At 39.0% G+C, this 19,664-nt stretch overlaps 1 protein-coding gene across 4 annotated transcripts in view; it reads left to right on the top strand.

Annotated features, from left to right (window-relative positions):
• Window positions 1–9,029: 9,029 nt before the first annotated feature.
• CDADC1 (cytidine and dCMP deaminase domain containing 1) overlaps window positions 9,030–19,664 on the top strand; it is a 77,148-nt gene continuing 66,513 nt past the window's right edge. For all 4 annotated transcript variants that reach the window (XM_037139005.2, XM_053665433.1, XM_037139006.2 and 1 more), the window contains exons 1-2: window positions 9,030–9,214; window positions 10,894–10,991. In XM_037139005.2, the coding sequence (XP_036994900.1) occupies window positions 9,133–9,214; window positions 10,894–10,991 (180 nt within the window). In that variant the 5' untranslated portion in view covers window positions 9,030–9,132. The remainder of the gene's footprint in view (window positions 9,215–10,893; window positions 10,992–19,664) is intronic.

Genomic DNA, 19,664 nt, shown 5'->3' with positions numbered 1-19,664 from the left:
CTAAGAGTCCCTGGAATACTCCTATTTTTGTTGTACCAAAGAAATCTGGCAAATGGAGGCTTATTCACAATCTCATAAAAATCAATGAATCCTTCCAGCCCATGGACCCCCTACAACCAGAAGTCCCTAATCCTGCTTGTATTCCCAAAGGTTGGCCGCTTTTAATTATTGAGCTAAAAGATTGTTTCTTTACAATCCCTTTAGCAGAAAAGGATCAGGAGCATTTTGCATTTCTCCTCCCAGCCATTAATAATTCTCAGCCTTTACAGCAGTTTCAGTGGAAAGTTTTACCCTAGGGAATGCTTAACAGCCCAACTATCTGCCAGCATTTTGTTCATATAGCCATTCAGCCAGTAAGAGATCAGTTCCCTAATTCTATTATCTATCATTATATGGATGACATTCTGATGGCAGCTCCCTCACAAGATATTCTCGAAAAAAAATACCTCCTTTCTTAAAAACTCTGTGGCTTCTGCTGGACTACTAATTGCTCCAGAGCCTTGGAAATATTTAGGCTGTGTCCTTTTTAATAGGACAATCCAGCCTCAAGTCCTTCAAATTAATACACCTAAAGATTTAACTCTCAATCTCCTCCAACAACTCCCAGGAACAATCAACTGTGTGGGACCCAGCCCTGGAATACCTACTCAACAGCTAACTAATTTATTTAACATCCTTAAGGGGGACCCTGATCTTAATTCCCCCAGAGAATTATACCCCAAGGCTTTACAAGAATTGACTATAATAAATCAACATATCCAACAGCAACAACTAACAGAATTGATCCACAGTCTCCTGTCCGGCTTTTCTGCTTTCCAACCCTAGGTACTCTAGGGAGCCTTATAGGACAACTTTCACCCAACTTAGCTCTGATAGAGTGGCTTTTCCTGTCTCACCAGGCACAATGCACTATTACCATCTATATAACTATGTTGTGCCATCTCATAATAAAAGGACATGAGCAAACACAGTAGTTATTTGGATATGATTCTGCCTTTATTCACATCCCCTTAACTCAGGTTTATTTATAACAGTTAATGGCTCAATCTTTAGAATTTCAGTGTGCCATAGCTGACTTTGTAGGACTGGAGATTAATCTATCCTCAGACAGACTGCTTCAGAACAACCCATTTCTTCACATAAGGCTAGCAGAAAAAATCAGCCCAATACCAACAGCATGAGCAAAGACTATATTTCTTGGTGAGCCTGGAAAAACTGAACAGGCTACTGTTGCCTGGAAAGAAGTAATAGCTGGAAAAACTTTGAATCCTCATGACATTCCTCTACTCAGAGGGCTGAGCTCTTCGCTGAAATCATGGCCCTGCAGCAATGGCCCCAGGAAGCTCTAAATATAGTCTTTAACTCAGGATATACTGTATATACTATTCTGCATCTAGATCAGGCATTAATTAAAACTTCTCCAGACTCCAATGTACTTAACTTATTTTTAACACTACAGTGTCTCCTTGATAAGCAAAACTGAGGCCTGCTTGGCCCCTTGGTGGAGGGTAACAATAAGACAGATGCCTTAGTTAGTGTCTTTACTGCCTTTCAGCAGGCAGCAGCTTCTCACCAGTTTTTTCATCAAAATAGCCAGGCACTCCAAAAGCAATTTAACATTCCTGGTTCCCAAGCTAAGCAAATTATTAAAGAATGCCCTGACTGTCAAGCCCTTTAAGATACTTCCATCGACAGGAGTTAACTCTCAAGGACTAAGTGAGAACTTGGCAAACAGATGTCAAATAATTTGGCAAACAGATGTCACTCATTATTCTCCCTTTGGAAAATTCAAATACGTTCATATTTCTATTAATACTTAGTCTGGTGCCCTACATGCATCTGCTGTAACAGGAGAATCTGCTAAATTTATACAAGCCTATTTATTGGCTTGAGGCCTTTAGTCATTTAGGATGGCCTCAGCAAGTTAAAACTGATAATGGCCCAGGATACCTTGCCCATTCTACTCAAGCCTTCCTTCAGCATTGGAATATCCAACACAAAACAGGAATACCTTACAATCCAACCAGTCAGGCAATTGTTGAATGGGTGCATCATACCTTTAAAAATCTTCTTAAAAAACAAAAAAGGGTGAGTCAAGGGTCTACCCCCCAAAATTTGATTATGTTAGCTATGTTCATATATAATTTCCTAAATTGTGATGAATCACCCTGTACTCCAATTGAGAAACATTTTTGTAAGAAAGAACCAAAGTCATCTTATCCTGAAGTTTTATACAGAGATCCGCTTGGAGATAGTACTTGACAGGGCTCTGTAGACCTCTTAACATGGGGAAGAGGGTATGCATGTGTTTCCATCCCTACAGGTTCTGTCTGGCTTCCAGCTAAAAGGGTTAAACCTTATCATGAACAAAACAGACATCAAGCTCTGCTACCTGGAAATGAAAACCAATCAGCTAACAGACCAGACAGCACATTAGAAGAAAACAAGCACTGAATTCCGGTGCCAAAAAATATGGTTTATGTTGCTAAGTATTTATTAGTTTATTTTTCTGTTCTTATTGACACTTTGTGTTTCCCTTTAAAGGAGCAATTTTATGCTGCAAGCAAAAAGCAATACATTATTTTCAGCTTTCCACAGTAACTATTATCAGCTTTTTTATTTTCAGCTTTCTGCAGTAACTACAATTGGCCTGTGTACCCAGGAGGGGATTTATCATACTCTCAATCCCCCTCCAGTTCCTCCTTGTACCTTAGACATTAGGCATGAAGACTCGGTCTTCTGGTCTTTATGTCAAGGACTGAATGCCTCTATTGCTTATCTCCCCAAAAGTCCTTTTGTAGTGGAGAATTGGGGAGCTAACTGGAGAATATTACCTAAGTCTGATGAAACAATAGTTCTGGCTCTGCCTCTATTTATACATACTAGTGGTGGGAAGGGCCAGCAACGGAGCACCTATTATCAGAATTGTTTCTCCTAAACACACTAGCCTGTGGCATTACAATTCTTGGAAAATGGGCTTGCCTTTTATTACTAGAATGTATTTGTATATAAGAATTATATGTGACCCTAAAGGTGTCCAAGGATGTTTTTTACCAAATTGACCCTCCAGAACCAGATTGGGTAATGGTTTGTACCTCTCATCCCTACATGTTTTTAGCAACGACAGGGACAGCTCAGGTCTTTTATAATGAATCTGCAAAAACATATTCTCTGCCTGCCCTGAGGCTCTATATATGCCAGTTGCCTTACCCGTTTCAATGTCACTTCTTACTACAGTTTACATAGTTAGAAGACAAACTCAAATATGGGTGCCAGTTGATGTAACCAGAGAATGGGAGGACCCCAATGCCAAAATAGCACTTAACAATGCACTGTCCTCCTTACGAGTCCAACAGTTCATTGGCACCCTAATTGCATTCATTGTCTCTGCTATAGTTGTCACAGCTACTGCTGCCACAGCAACTGCTGCCCTTGTTGACTCAGTTCAAACTGCTCATACTGTTGATGTTCTCTTGACCAATACTACTTCAGAAATGCTTCAATAGGTCCAGATCAATCAAGAGATTCTAACCCACCTCTCTCTAATTGAATCAGCACTCGACTGGATTGGTAAATGCTAGGACTCATTAGTGACCTGCCAGCAGCTGACCTGTGATCCTGCATTCTCCCAGCTGTGCACCACTCCACTCCAGTGGAACGCCAGCTTGCACTCCTGGACCAAAATTCAACATCACATAAGGGGGGCTTTTTCTATCAATTTAAAGGTATGAATTGATAAATTGCAGCTGGAGCTACATCAGCAGCTGCAAGACATTCGATGTTTGACTAAGTAAGAGGTTTTCTAAACCCTCAGTAACAATCTTTGGCTAAACCCAAAATATTGGTTTGATGGACTTTACCTGAGAGTGTGGGCCCTTGGAGTTGCCAGTTGCTTTTTGATTCTAATAATGCTCTGTATACTTTGCTGCATTTACAAATTATTTTCCCAGGGTCTTATGAGAAACCAGGAATTAGCAAGTTTTCTAGGCCTCACTTCTGTAGCAGCCCTAACTAAAAACAAAGGGGAAATTATAGGGAACCGATTAGCATGGCAATGGTGAATGTAGACCAGTACTGATCTGGAAAACCAATCAGTGTGAGGTGGCACACAGGAGCCAGGTGTGCAGACCAGCTTTCCCATGGGGAATCAGGCCTGCATTGTACCTAGGCTGCTATGAGACTTGCTTTTGCTAAAACTCCCTCACCCTGAGTTAAGACTGCAGATGTTTAATGTATATCTCTGAAGCGACTCCCTAAAGTCTGTGCTAAGATGTTCCAAGGATGAAATGCAACCAAATTAATCATTTTTATCATTCCCTTGCATTTGTAAGTTTTTCTCTTTTTTTTGTTATCTGTAAGAAGAAATCACTTAACTAAATCTAGATATAATGAGAACCTTCTTTGATGTAATGTGAAAGGAAACCAATAAAAGCCTGTCCAGGCAAGGGTTGGGGCACTCTCCTCTTGAGAGAGTGGACTAAGTACTCAGAGGTGCTCTCCCCTTGAGAGAGTGACTGTGTCATCCCTTTTTCTCCACAGGACTCAGTAGTACATGTGAATTTGTGTACCGCATCCACAACACATAGACTCCGGAGGGCCAGAGTCTGCATCAAAACAACCTAACCCTACATCTTCAAGAACTGGAGAAACAACAACAAACAAAGCTCAGAGTGAATAGAAGAGAGGAAATAACCAAGATCAGAGCAGACTTAAATGATAGAGACTAAAAGAATAATTCAAGGGATCAATAAATCCAGGAACTGGTTCTTTGAAAAGATAAGCAAAATTGACAAGCCTTTAAGCAGATTTATCAAGAAAAAAAGAGATACAATCCAAATAAATAAAATCAGAAATGAAAGAGGAGAAATTACAACTGATACCACAAAAATACAAAGGACTGTAAGAAATCACTACAAACAACTATATGCCAAGCTATTTGAAAACCTGGGTGAAATGCACACATTTCTAGAAAATTATAATCTTCCAAAACCGAATGAAGGAGAATCAGACACCCTAAACAGACCAATAACACCTAGTAAAATTGAAGCAGTAATTAAAAACTCCCATCACACAAAAGCCCTTTTGCCCAGATGATTTCACAGAAGAATTTTACAAAACATTTAAGGAAGAATCAACACCCATCATTTTCAGACTACTACAAAAATACCAAAAAAGAGGAAAGACTCCCAAATGCCTTTTATGAGGCCAGCATCACCCTAATCTCAAAACCAGACAAAGACACAACAAACAAGAAACCTACAGGCTAATATGGCTAATAAAAAAAGATGCTAAAATGCTTCTCAAAACATTGGCAAATGGCATCCAGCAATACACCAAAAAGATCATACCCCATAATCAAGTGGGATTCATCCAAGGGATGCAAGGATGTGACAATATGCACAAATCAATAAACATAATACATCACATAAATAAAATGAAAGACAAAAATCACACGATCATATCATTAGATACAAAAAGGCATTTGATAAGGTATAGCACCCATTTATGATAAAATACTCAGCAAAGTAGGAGTAGGGTGAAGCACACCTCAACATAATAAAGGCCATATATGAAAAACCTACAGGCGACATCATACTCATTGGGCAAAAACTACAGACTTTCCCACTAAGATCAGGAACAAGACAACAATGTCCACTTCACCACTTCTCTTCAACATAGTACCAGAAGTCCTAGCCACAGCAATCACACATGAAGAAAAAATAAAAGGCATCCAAATTGGAAAGGAGAAAGTATAACTACCATTCTTTGCAGATGATATGATAGTGTACAAAGAAAATACTATAGACTCCACCCAAAAACTACTCAACTTAATAAATGAATCTGGCAAAGCAGTTTTTGGTCTGGTCGTACCTGTTACATTGAGGGGCAGAGCCTTAGGTGTTCACCAGGGTGGGGCAATCACGTCACTGGGCTGTGATGCTGTATGTGGGGGCAGGGTCAGAGAGGGAATAATGGTGCTTGCTCCACTCTCTCTCAGATTTTGGTCCCCTTTGCTGCTCCCCACAAGCAAATTGGGCCCTTCTGGTACTGGTTCCCAGGTGGGTGGGCTTGTGTACATTCTAGGACCCAGTGGGTCTCTCCAACAAACTGTCCTGTGAGGCTAGGATCCTCTCCTGGCACTTCAATCATGGCAAGCTTTTTTCAATCAATGCTGTAAGGCTTTATTTCCCATCACTGGGGCCCTACGTTGCATGGTCTGTCTCACTGTCCATTTTTTGCCTGTTTCATCTGTGCTCAAATGTGTGTCCACAGTCAGCCAACCGCCTTGCACACCTCATTGGGTTTGCTTGTTTCCTCCCCGCACCTGGGTCTGCCAACCACCGTCTTTTCCTGCCAGGACCCCTCACTGCTGGCTGCTGACTCTGCCCCTCTTGCCGGTGGGGATGAATGGTTCATTATTGTCAGACTTTGGTACAGTTCAATTTTCTGTCTGTTCTGATTATATTTTTGTTTCTAAATCTTTGTTGTCCTTAAATTTGGTTCTGTGTGGAGGTACAGAGTTTCCACCTATGCCTCCATCTTGGCGGAAAGTCTTGACAATATGATTTTTAAACTTACATGGAAGATTAAAGGGCCAAAAATATCCAATATTTCTCTGAAGAAAATAAAAGGTGTTTTCTGAGGGAGTATTGTAATAAATCAGTAATATACATTTTAAAGCCAGAAACAGACTCATGTATATATGGAAATTTGATTTATGAGAAAGGTGACATTGAAGATCAGTGGCAAAATAGTTCTAGGATAATTGATTATCCAAACGAAAAAAAAATCAGACCACTACTTCACATCATACACAAAAATAAATTCTACATGAAGGATGCAAATGTGAAAGGACAACCTAATGACTATCAGAGAAAATGTGAAAGGATATCTTTGTAACTTTGGGTAGGAAACATTTTTTAAAAGATACTGAGTTATAAAACCCGGTAATGAAAATGATTGCTGTTTGACATATTAAAATAAAAAATGTATACCGAAAGACATAAAGTAAAAAAACAAGTGGCAAATAGGGAGAGGACATTTATCATATGTACACCCAACTGAGAATTAATATCCATAATATATAAAGAATTCTTAAAAATGAATAAAGAAATAAAAAAAACGATGTAGAAAAGTGGTTAATGGGTATTTCATAGAGAGGACACATGTATGACCAACCAATATATGACAAGATGTTCAACAAAAGTAAAAATGAGGTGGGTGGTAAACACACAATGCAATATACAGATGATATATTATAGAATTGTATATTTGAGGCCCATATAATTTTGTTAACCAATGTCACCCCAATAAATTTAATTTAAAAAATTGGAAAATCAAAATCATGATACCCTTTTATGCAAATCAAATTGGCAAACATTAAAAGCTTGACAATAACAAGAATTAGTGGGGATATAGAGTTGTGTAATAAATTGGTATAATTTTTTGTATAACTTTTCAGCATTATCTGGTAAATTGATAGTAACAACACAAAAATTCTACTCTTAAGTACAGTCTTTAAAGAAATGCTTTTATGAGAACATAAGGAAATAGCAAAGTCTTTATGGCAGCAGCACTGTTTTCAATAACATAAAGTTGGAGATGGTGAAAAAGTCTTTAAGCTCAAATATGGATAAATTGTGGTATATAGCTACAATGAAATACTACACAGTAGTGAAAATTAATGAACCAGACCCATACCCTTCAACATTGGATTCTTCACATCATTTCTTTACAAAATAATGTACTTTAATAACATTCAGCTTTTGCTTTCCAAAAGCAGTTTTTATGTCTTATTTGTCAATATTTCAAATTGTGATAACAGAATGAGTTGGTGATAGAAACTGGGCTGAGTCACAGTGAGGCAGGATCTTCATTTTGAGTCACGACTTCAATACTTATAAATCTACAATGTCAGGTACTTCTCAGATATTCTAGGGGCTGCTTGCTGTCTCCTCCTACCCTCACCTCTCATAATCACAGTTCCACCTCTTAATGTCTTTATGTGTTTGGTAAGAAGCTGTCAACCAATGTTTGTTGGTGCCAATTCAATGTCAGCAGAAATCCCCATTTTTGAGGTGTGATGAAGAAGGAAACTTTATTCGGTGCAAACAGCCCAAATGCAATACAGCACTGCTGTGGAACAGCACAGCTCAACATTGTTACAGCTCAATTATAAAGCAGTAAGGCCACTAGGTGTTTCACTCAGCTGGGGAAATCCAGTCTTCCATCTTTGGTGGAAAAGGAAAGTATACTCTGAGTCAGAGGGGAGCTGCCTGTGTCCTTGATTGCAAATGAGGACTTCAAACCCCTGAAATTTTAGTGTCCCAAAAAAGCACTGTCCTGATTGGTCAGTGCAAATACTAATAAGGATATAGCTGTCCAGCTCCTATTCTTTAGGGGAAAGTCTCAGTCTTATTGGATGAAATACGATTCCAGAAACTCCTTTATAAGGGCTGGCTCAGATGGTAGGAACACAGTGCAGGCAGGAAGTTAGTTAGGGTAGTCATCTCCTTGAAGTGCCATTGCCATTGCAAGAGAGGCCCGTTTAGAAATGGCTGCTGGGCACTGCTACTAAATTTGTGCCCAGTTGGCCACCAGGAGTCCTTCTTGGTAGGTATATTCTTTTTCAGGATGTTAACAGCTACCTGGATCTCCCAGTTCCTATCCCTTTTCCTTCAGAGATTTTCTATGGCCTTGACCATGACAGGTAGGGTAGGTTTCCATTCCTATTCCTTCTCTGACCCAAACTCAAGTCTGAGCAGGCCTCATCAAACCTAGGGAAACCTGGGACTTCAAGTTGACATCTTCCCCCAACCTTACTTCGGCAAAACCAAGGAAGATAGCCAAATACCAAGACAGCCAAAAACCGACCCCAGATGATTTACCGTATAGAGTATCCTACCCAACCACTTGCCCTCGGGACGGGGAGCCCTCACCCCTGTGTTCCGCCTTGCTATGACGTCACACGAAGCGCCCGGAAGTGGCAGTCGGGCTGCTTATGTCATCTGGCTGAGACCAGTTGGCTTTTGTATATAGCATCTGGGCAGAGCGGGGAGGTGGAGCGTGTGGGACCAAGATCATGCCTAATAGCGAGAGATTTTCTGGGCTGCAGGGACCGCTAGGTTTGGGATGAAAGAAGCAGGGCAGATGCAAGATCTGGAGAGCGCGGGGGCCGGGCGGTCAGTCAGCACCCAGACTGACAGCATGATCGGTGAGTGCTTCAGACTGCTCCCACCACCACAGCGTTTTGCTGTATCCTGTTTTTCTGCGGCCCGTTCAAATCCAGGTTCCCTGCCTTCCCCTTCGCTAGTAGTTCTACCCCTGGATGTCTCATTCCCTCCTGGGCACCTCCGTGCTTCATTCAGCGGGATTCGCTGGTCTGGGTGCACCAGCTTTTGAAATAGCGTGCTCAACGCCCCCCGCCCCTCCCCAATTTACTTTTCCTCCCTGGACCTATAGCTGGCATCTCGGAGAGTGATGAGCCTGGAAATTCCCCGAGCCTGAAAATTCCCCAAGCCGTGCTTTTGACTTGATTTACAAATAATTGTGGCGAGCAAGTGTTTCGCCACATAGTCTTTCCTATAAGCCAGGCTTTGATTCCCGCTCCTGTGGTCTGATCCAGGCCTTAAGAACCGAAAGCGCCCAGCCGCCTGTAGGAGCACTAGTCCCACAGGTGACCCTGGCTGTTATATTTCTCTATAACAGTCCCTGTTATAGAGAAATAACAGGGAACCAACACAGGTGTCTATGCTATTCACTCAGCTTTTATTAATGTATATTCAGTCCAAACCTGTACTAACCTAGTGACAATAATAACATCACACAAGAGAATTGGGGGTTAAGGAAACTGAAGGGCACAGGGGAGACACCATAATAGGCTGGGGAGCCATCTGTGACTTACAAGGCAGAATTTCTGGAACCAAGTGGGCGGCACAGCAGTCAGGAGATCAGCACGGTGTGGGACAGCACCTTGGTGTGTAGAGCTCAGCTGTCTCCGTGGTCGTCTGAAGCCCACCCCAATTATACCTGAAAACATGGCACTTAAACTGGGAGATTCCATGGCTCCCGGCAAGTAGCTCCCAGCGCTCTATGAATAGGTGTGTCCATGTCTTGGATGTGCTGCCCTGACAGGCATTTGGCAGTGTGCCTGGCTGACTTAGATAGTTTCCTTCCTGAGTTAAATGTTATGGTTGGTTGGCAGCCATCTTGGTTGACATGAGTGATGCCATCTTATTTTATATACTTTATCCTATTTTGACCCAACCAACCCCATTTTATTGGTCCTGCTGTCCACAACCATACATCACGCTTTCCTATATCTCACATGCTTTATTCTCTGTAAAGGGTAAAGCATACTGTTACCATACTGTAACCACTGTCATTGCTGCAACACCACAGTCCACAGAAAAGCCAGCCAAAGAACATATATGCATAGCCCACTGTCACAGACAACAATGTGGTGAAGGTTGGGGTGAGGTGGAGGGGGGTTGGGTGGAAAGGGAAAAAGAGGAGGGGAGATGGAGTACATCTGTAATAGTGTCAACAATTTTTAAAAAAGAAAGAAAAACTTGCTCAATAATGACAAGATGCAAAGACCTTTCATAACTTTCTTGGATTGTTCCCATAGCTGGTATCTTTTTGTTCCCCCAGCTGTGTGAGGGCTGGAGAAAGAGGTCTTAACTTTGGAAAGTGCCAGAGGAGGTCACTACAAGTGAGGTGGTGGCCAGTTTCCTAATAAAAAAGCATTTTGATTCTCTTGTTCTTTTATCCTTCTTCTCTTCTTCCTGCTAAAGCAGCTGAACTAAAAGCTGCAGCACCCAAGTGGTATTGAGCTTAGTTCCTATTTAAGTCATTAGCAACATTTTAAAGTGTCTGCCTTCTCTTTTGTAGGTCAAATACCAAGGCTTTCTAAAGTTAACCTTTTCACTCTGCTCAGTCTCTGGATGGAGCTCTTCCCAGCAGTAGAAGCCCAAAGACAAAAATCTCAGGTATATATTTTTCTTAGATAATTCTAACTATTTAGAAAAGCTATGGTCTAAATTTTTATTTTATTGCTCCAGTTTATGTCAAAAATGAACTAAAAAACCTTACGATTTGCAAAATATCTTTATAGTTGAGTGTGATATTTGTAACTTGTGGCTGAAATAGCTCATTTTTTCAATCTAAAAATAGAACAGTTACCATCTCTGACTGTGCTATGTTTATCAAATATTAATGGTATTTATATGTTCATTAGGCCAATTAGATTATTACCTGTACCACATAATTTATCACTCAGTTGTATACTGTTTACATTTCATCTGGGTGGTTTTTCCCTTTTCTCACCAAACTGTAAATTGCTTGAAAATAGAGACCATGACTTATTTTACCTGGTATAACCCTTAGCATATACTGTTGTAATAGGTAATCTAAGAATGCAATCATTTCATGTAAATAGTCTCTTTTCTTTTCTTCTTTTTTTTTTGGATCTCAAAAGAAGTGATCAAAACAGGTTAGGAATATACTGGAAGAATAATAATAAAAGCCAATGTATTAGAAGTATAGTCAGTCTATATCTTTTCTTTCTCCTGCCCTTAGTATGGCAGGGTGCTATGTTCTCATCATTTTTTTCCATGTATGGAATATCATGGTTCTCACCATTTTGGTTTGATAGATTTGGAAGTTTAGAATTGTCATTAATTTTTAGGGGGCCAAAGTCATTATGGAAAATAGTATAGATTAGATTAAGCATTTAAGACATTTTTGAAAACAGAGGAAAAGGGGGAAGAGTTACCTGTGGCTTCTCACCACTCTAACAACATCACTTTTAACATTTTGGTGTTTCCCTTCAATCTTTTTTAAGCATAAGGGTTTTTTTCCTTTTATAAAATTGTACTTGTATTTTGCATATGCTTATTGAAGTTTTCAACTTGCCAAAAAGTCTATGGTGAGGTTTTTCTTCAGATTTTTCACAGAAAAACTTTGTAAATCTTTAAATTCTCACATTGTGAGGCCATTAGTAACCATCTTCTTTTCTTTTTCATTTTTCATTTTTTACTGTGGATGAATTTGTATGCTTGGCACTGTATATACAAAAAGAAAAGATATAGTCTTTATTTTCTAATAGGGACAAAAACAAAGCATTTAAACAAATAAGATACAATTAGATGGTGGAGTCAATTACAAAATACAAGCAGAGATGCTACCAAGATCGAAGACTGAGGGGTAGTTTCTAAATGTGGAAATGAGGGAAGGATTCAAAGGGTAGGTTGCATTTTCACTGACACATGAAGAATGAGTTTGTATTTACTGTTTGTACACACAGACTCAATGAAAAACCCTGAGACTGAAAATCTACCTCTGGAAGTGGAGAGCCGGGGAAAGAGTGTAGAAAGAGGCTGGCCACTTTAGTATGGTAATTAATAGAGTTTATTAAAGGAAGCTTATATACAGGGTGTGTCTTAGATGACTACAGTACAAATGGCCCCTTGCTACTTGGCAGGTGACAGAGAATTATATAAGGTAAAGGAGTGGATAGTCATAGGTATAAGCACATGAATGATACCAGGTACAGGAATTCCTTTACATGTTCGACCAGGTGAAGACAACAAGAACCAGCACATAGCAAGAGTTAGGGGAGGGATTGCTTATTTATGTCAGAATAAAATGAGTGATCATCAGGCAGCCTGTAAGGGGGGGTTTCAGAAAATAACATCCATCTGATCCAGGTCCTGGTTGTAGGACATGCGGTGATGTCATGGAATAGTCTTTCCTCTACATTTGTGAAGCCAAGGGACTCCATATGGAAAATCTTGGAGGAGTGAGAATTTGTGGTTCAAAAGTCAGAAAGTCAAGTTGGATGGAGGTGTTACCAGCATTGGGGTACTTGGGTTTCACAAACTAGAAATTAAAGGAAACTATGGAGAAATTTCCAGACATTTTATTAAGCTTATGTTTGAAGCAGCACAGAGGAAAGTAGGGTCCTCCAAATTGACTGAAGGTGGAGGGTGCGGGCTTTGCTTGGCTGCTTTTATAAGCTGGGGACAAAGCAGGCTTGTCACCAAGGGTTGGGTGACTTCCTTTTTCAACTGAGTTCCTGGTAATTATGTCCATGCCTGCCCATTTGAGGACAAGATGGTGTACTGCTCATTACCACCACCCTAGGAAAGTTGTACATTGGTCAAACCTTGATCAGCTGTGCTTGCAGGTCAGTAGTTTAAGAAGGCATTTAGAGGGAGATAAAAATCAACTACTACTGCATTTTGAGGAGGGAGTGGAGGAGTGGAGTTCATCCCAAGTTTTTTCTGACTACCTCATTTTAACTTGGCTTCACTGGCCACTGGATATTCTCCATTCCTGGCCCAATCCCTATGCTGTCTCAGTTCCATTTTTAAATTTTTAAGGTAACTCCATACAGGCTTCCACAGTGGCAGCACCAATCTGCATTCCCACCAATAGTGCACAAAGGTTCCCTTTTTTCCATGTCCTCACCAGTGCTTGTTGTTTGTTAATTTTATTATGATAGCCATTCTGACAGGTATGAGGTGATTTCTCATTGTGGTTTTAATTTGCATTTCTTTGATGATTAGTGACATTGCTCATCTTTTCATGTCTATTGGCCATTTGTGTGTCCTCTTTGGAGAAGTGTCTATACAGTTCCTTTGCCCATTTTTAAATTCGATTGTGTATTTTTGTGTTGGGTTCTGTAAGTTTTTTTATACAGTTTTGATATATACCCTTTTCAGATGTATTGAAGAATATGTTCTTCCATTCAGTGGATTGTCATTTCGTTTTGATGGTTTACTTTGCTGTGCAAAAACTTTTTAGTTTGATGTAGTCCCATTTGCTTTTATTTTTTGTTTGTTTCCCTCACCTGAGGAGATACGGCAGAAAACATACCATTACAGGAAATGTCTGAGATCTTACCACCTGTTTTCTTCTAGGATTTTCATGGTTTCCAACATAACATTAAAGTCTTTAATCCATTTTGAGTTCATTATTGTGTGTGGTGAAAGAAGGTGGTTTAGTATCACTTTTTGCACATATCTGTCCAATAAATAGTGTTTAGAAAATTGGACAGATATGTGCTATTAAGGAATAGGTTTATATCTGGTCTCTCTATTGTGTTCCATTGATCTATATGTCTGTTTGTATGCCAGTACCATGCTGTTTTAATTACTATGACCTTAGTATAGTTTGATATTAGGTAGCATGTATCCTCTAATTCTGTTCATCTTTTTCAAAATTGCAGTTAGTATGCAGAGTTTTTTGTGATTACATATAAATTTTTGGAATATTTGTTTTAGTTCAGTGAAATATGTCATTGGTATCTTGATAGGAATTACATTAAATCTGTACATTGCTTGGGGTGGCAGGGACATTTCAATGATGTTAATTCTTCCTAACCATGAATAATGTGTGTACTTCTATTTGTATTTTCTTCAGTTTCTCTTTAGTCTCTTACAATTTTCTAAGTACAAGTCTTTTACATCCTTGGTTAAATTTATTCCTGGGTATTTTGTTATTTTGAAGTAATTGTGAATGAGATTGTTTCCTCAGATTCCCTTTCTGATAGTTTATTATTGGCATATAAAAGTGCAGCTGAATTCTGGATATGTATTTAGTAGCTGGTTACTTTACTGAATTCATTTATCGGTACTAGTAGTTTTTTAGTGGAATATTTAGGGCTCTCTACATACTGTATCATGTCGTCTGCAAATAATGACAGTTTTACTTCTTCCTATTCAGTTTGGGTACCTTTTATTTCTTCTTGTCTTATCGTTGGGCTATGACTTCTGGTACTATGTTGAGTAATATTAGTGAAAGTAGATGCCCCTGCATTGTTCCCAATCTGAAGGGGAAAACTCATGGTTTTTGCCCCTTGATTATGATGTTGGCTATAGGTTTGTCATATATGGCCTTTATTACATTAAAGATTGTTCCCTGTAATCCCATTTTGCTGAGAATTTTTATCATAAGTGGGTATTGGATTTTATCAAATGCTTCTATTTATATGATTGTGTGGTTTTTATCTTTCATTTTGTTTATGTGGTGTACTATGTTTACTGATTTGCAGATATTGTATCAACCTTGCATCCTTGGAGTAAATCCCACTTAATCTTGGTGTATAATCTTTTTAATGTATTGCTGGATTGTTTGCTAGTATTTTGTTGAGGATTTCAGCATCTATATTCATCAGAGATAGTGACCTATAATTTTCTTTCATTGTAGTTTCTTTACTTGGTTTTGGAATTAGGATAATGCTGTTCTCATAAAATGAGCTTAGGAGTCTTCTCTTGAATTTTTGGGAATAGTTTGAAAAGGATAGGTTAGTTCTTCTTGTAATATTTTGTAAACTTCACCTGTGAACCTATCTGGTCCAGGGCTATTGTTTGTTGGGAGTTTATTATTCTTATTACTACTTCAATTTCATAGGTATAATCTGTCTATTCACATTCTCTGATTCTTCTTGATTTAGTTTTGGAAGATTGTATATTTCTAGGAATTTATCCATTTCGTCTAGATTGTCCAACTTGTTTGCATATAGTTGTTTATAATATTTTCTTTCAATCCTCTGTTTCTTTGGTATTAATTGTTATTTCTCCACTTTCATTTCTAATTTTACTTGTTTAGATTCTCTTTCCTTTTATCTTTGTGAGTCAGTGTAAAGTTTTGTCAATCTTGTTTATCTTTTCAAAGAATCAGTTGTTGTATTTGTTTATCTTTTGCATTGTTTTATTAGATGCTATTTTGTTTATTTCTGTTCTGATTTTTATTATTTCCTTCTACTCACTTTGAGGTTTGTTTCTTGTTCTTTTCCAAGTTTCTTTAAAAGTTAGATTATTTATTTTTTATTTAAAAAATATTTTATTTAATTATTATTAGAGAGAGGAGAAGGGATGGAGAAAGAGAGGGAGAGAAACATTATGTACAAGAGAAACATTGATTGGTTGCCTCTTATATGCCCACAACAGGTGAGCTGGCCCATAAAGAAGGCATGTGCCCTGACTGAGAATCAGACTGGCATCCTTTTGGTTTGCAGGTGACAGTCAATGCACTGAGCCACACTAGTCAGGTCAAGTTAGATGGTTTATTTGAGCTTTTTCATGTTTCTTGAGTTAGGCCTGTAATGCTATGCGTTTCTCACAGATTTTGAGTTGTTGTGTTCTCATTTTCATTTCAAGATATTTTTTGATTTCTTACTTGATGTCATTGTTAACTCATCCATTGGTTAGTAACATGTTATTTAGCTTCCTTGACTTGATGTGTTTTTCAGTTTTCTTTTTGTTAAATTGCTTTCTAGGTTCATAGCAATATGGTCAGAAAGATGCTTGGTATGATTTCAATATTCTTAAATTTATTGAGACTTGTTTTGTATCCTAATGTGGTTTATACTAGAAAAGGTTCCATGTACACTTGAAAAGAATACATTCTGCTGCTTTGAGGAGAAATGCTCTGAAGATATCAATTAAATCCATTTGCTCTAGTGTGTCATTTAAAACTGCTCTCTCCTTGCTGATTTTCTTACCATCATTGGATGGTAAAATCCATCTATTGATGTCCATGGAGTGTTAAAATCCTCTACTATGATTGTGTTTTTGTCAGTCTCTCCCTTTATGTCCATCAAGATTTGCTTTACATATTTAGGTGCTCCTATGTTGGATGCATACATGTTAACTAGAGTTATATCTTCTTGTTAGATTACTCCCTTTATCACTATGTAGTGTCCCTCTTTGTCTCTCACTATAGCTTTTGTTTTAAAGTTTATTTTATCAAATATAAGTATTGTTACCCCAGCTTTTTTTCCTTTTCATTTGCATGAGATATCTTTTTTCTTTTTTTTAACTTTTTTATTGATTATGCCATTACATTTGTTCTATTTCCCCTCCTCTGTTCCCCTCCACCCTGCACACCCCTCCCCCACCATTCTCCCCTCTTTAGTTCATGAACACGTGTCTCAAGTTCTTTAGATTCTATATTTTCCCTACTATTCTTACTCTCCCCCCTATCTATTTTCTATCTACTGTCTATGCTACTTATTTTCTGTACCTTCTCCCCCCTTCTCCCACTCCCCTGTTGCTAACCCTCCATGTGATCTTCATTTCTATGGTTCACTCCTGATCTAGCTGTCCTCTTAATTTGCTTTTGTTTTAAGTGTGGTTGTTAATAACTGTGAGTTTGCTGTCCTTTCATTGTTCATCTTTTTTATCTTCTTTTTCTTAGGTAAGTCCCTTTAACATTTCATATAGTAAGAGCTTGGTGATGATGAACTCCTTGAATTTGATCTTATCTGAGAAGCACTTTATCTGTCCTATTCTAAATGAAAGTTTTGCTGGATAGAGCAATCTTGGTTGTAGGTCTTTGGATTTCATGACTTGGAATACTTCTTTCCAGCCCCTTCTTGCCTGAAAGGTCTCTTTTGAGAAATCTGCTGACAGTCTGATGGGCACTCCTTTGTAGGTGACTGTCCCCTTAGCTCTTGCTGCTTCTAGGATTCTCTCCTTCATTTTCATCTTGGCTAATGTAATGATGATGTGCCTTGGTGTGTTCCTTCTTAGGTCCAACTTCTTTGGGACTCTCTGAGCTTCCTGGATTTCCTGGAAGTCTATTTCCTTTGCCAGATTGGGGAAGTTCTCCTTTATTGTTTGTTCAAATAAGTGTTCCAGTTGTGGGTGTTCCTCTTCCCCTTCTAGTACCCCTATAATTTGGATGTTGGAGTGTGTAAAGATGTCCTGGAGGTTCCTAAGCCTCTCCTCATTTTTTTGAATTCTTGTTTCTTCATCCTTTTTATGTTTGGTCATTTTCTTTCTCTTTCTGGTCCACTCCTTTGATTTGAGTCCCAGTTTCTTTTCCATTACTATCTGTTTCCTGTGCATTTCTATTCATTTCAATTAGTTTAGCCTTCATATATTCCTCTAATTTGTGACTAAAATCAACCAGTTCTGTGAGCATCCTGATCACCAGTGTTTTGAACTGTGCATCTGAAAGTTTGGCTATTTCTTGTTCACTTAGATTTATTGGCTCTGGGGCTCTGAGTTGTTCTTGAGCCATGTTTTGATCTATTTGTGCCTGTTATGTAGGAGGAGAGGCGCCTTGGTGTTTACCGGGGCGGGGCCACCCAGGTCACAGGTTTGCGACTCTATGTGGGGGCGGGGTCAGAGAGGGAGCAATGGTGGTCCTCTCCGCTGGCCCAGTCTGCCTCACCGCTAGCCCCTGCCTGCTTATTCCAGCACAAATATGCAAGTCTGCCTCCTTGCGCCAGTCGCTGGGGCCTGGGAGATCTGTCTCAACGCTGGCCTCTTCACTGGTTTATCTGCGTGCAAATACAGGACCGACTGCAGACAGCCAGCAGCGCCTCTTCCCTGGGTTCCACCCTTAGCTAGCCCGCACCTGGGATCCGTGCCCCTGGCTGCCTGTGCACCACCTGGATCTTTTTGCCTGACTGGCTCTGCTGCTGGTTTCACCCCTCTCACCAGTTTAGCTGAGTGGTCGGTTATTTTCGGACTCCATATTTGATTTTCTGTGTGGTTTGGTTGTGTTTATTGTTGTTAAAACTTTGTTGTTTTTAGATTTGGTTGTGCGAGGATGAAAAGTGTTCCCGCCTCCATCTTGGCGGAAGTTCCCTTTTTTCATTCCTTTACTTTTAGTCTGTGTGTATCTTTTATTCTGAGGTGGGTTTCCTGAAGAGTATATATAATATATGGGTCTTGTTTTCTTATCCATTCAGATACATCTTTTGATTGGAACATTCGCACCATTTACGTTAAAATTAAGTATTGATAGATACGTGTTTTATTGTCATTTTATTTTTTAACTATGTTCCTTTGTCTCTCCTCCTCTTCCTCTTTCCCCTTCTTTTTCCACAATAAAGCCCTTTAACATTTGCTGTAATACTGGTTTTGTGGTAACAAACTCTTTTAGGTTTTTTTATTTTAGTCTGGGAAGTTCTCTATTGTTCATTCAATTATAAATGATAGCTTACTGTGTAAAGTAGCCTTTGTTGTAGGTTCTTGCCTTTCAAGAATTTAAATATTTCATGCTAACTCCTTCTGGCCTGAAATGTTTCTGTTGAGAAACCAGCTGACAGTCTCGGGCAACTCCTTTGTAGGTAACTCACTGTTTTTCTCTTGTGGCTTTTAAGATTCTCTCCTTGTCTTTAACCTTTGCCATTTTGGTTATGATGTGGCTTATTGTGAGCCTCTTTGGGTCCCTCTTATTTGGGACTGTCAGTGCTTCCTGGACCTGTGTATCTTTTTATTTCTCTAGGTTAGGGAAGTTTTTAGTCATTATTTCTTCAAATAGGTTTTTGATTTCTTGCTCACTCTCTTCTCCTTCCGGTATCCCTATATTTTGGATGTTGGTTCATTTCATGTTTTCCCACAGGTTTTTTAAACTATCCTCATATTTTTAAATTCTTTTTTTCTTTTTGCTGCTTTTATTGGGCTTTTTTTTCCTGCCTTGACTTCCAAATTGTTTATTTGATCCTCTTCTTCTTCTGACCTACTGTTTATTCCTTCCAGTGTATTCTTCATTTTAGATATTGCATTCTTTGTTTCTCACTGGTCTTTTTTTTATGGTTTCTATGTACTTTTTTATGCTGTTAAACATCCTTATACTCATTACTTTGAACTCTATATCTGATAAATTGCATGCTCCATTTCATTTATCTCTTTTTCTGGATA

This window comes from Artibeus jamaicensis, unplaced genomic scaffold (genome assembly GCF_021234435.1).
Source record: "Artibeus jamaicensis isolate MK-2021 breed Jamaican fruit bat unplaced genomic scaffold, CSHL_Jam_final contig_414, whole genome shotgun sequence".
In the NCBI taxonomy this organism is placed as follows: domain Eukaryota; kingdom Metazoa; phylum Chordata; class Mammalia; order Chiroptera; family Phyllostomidae; genus Artibeus; species Artibeus jamaicensis.
This window is presented reverse-complemented; position numbering and strand designations above follow the sequence as displayed.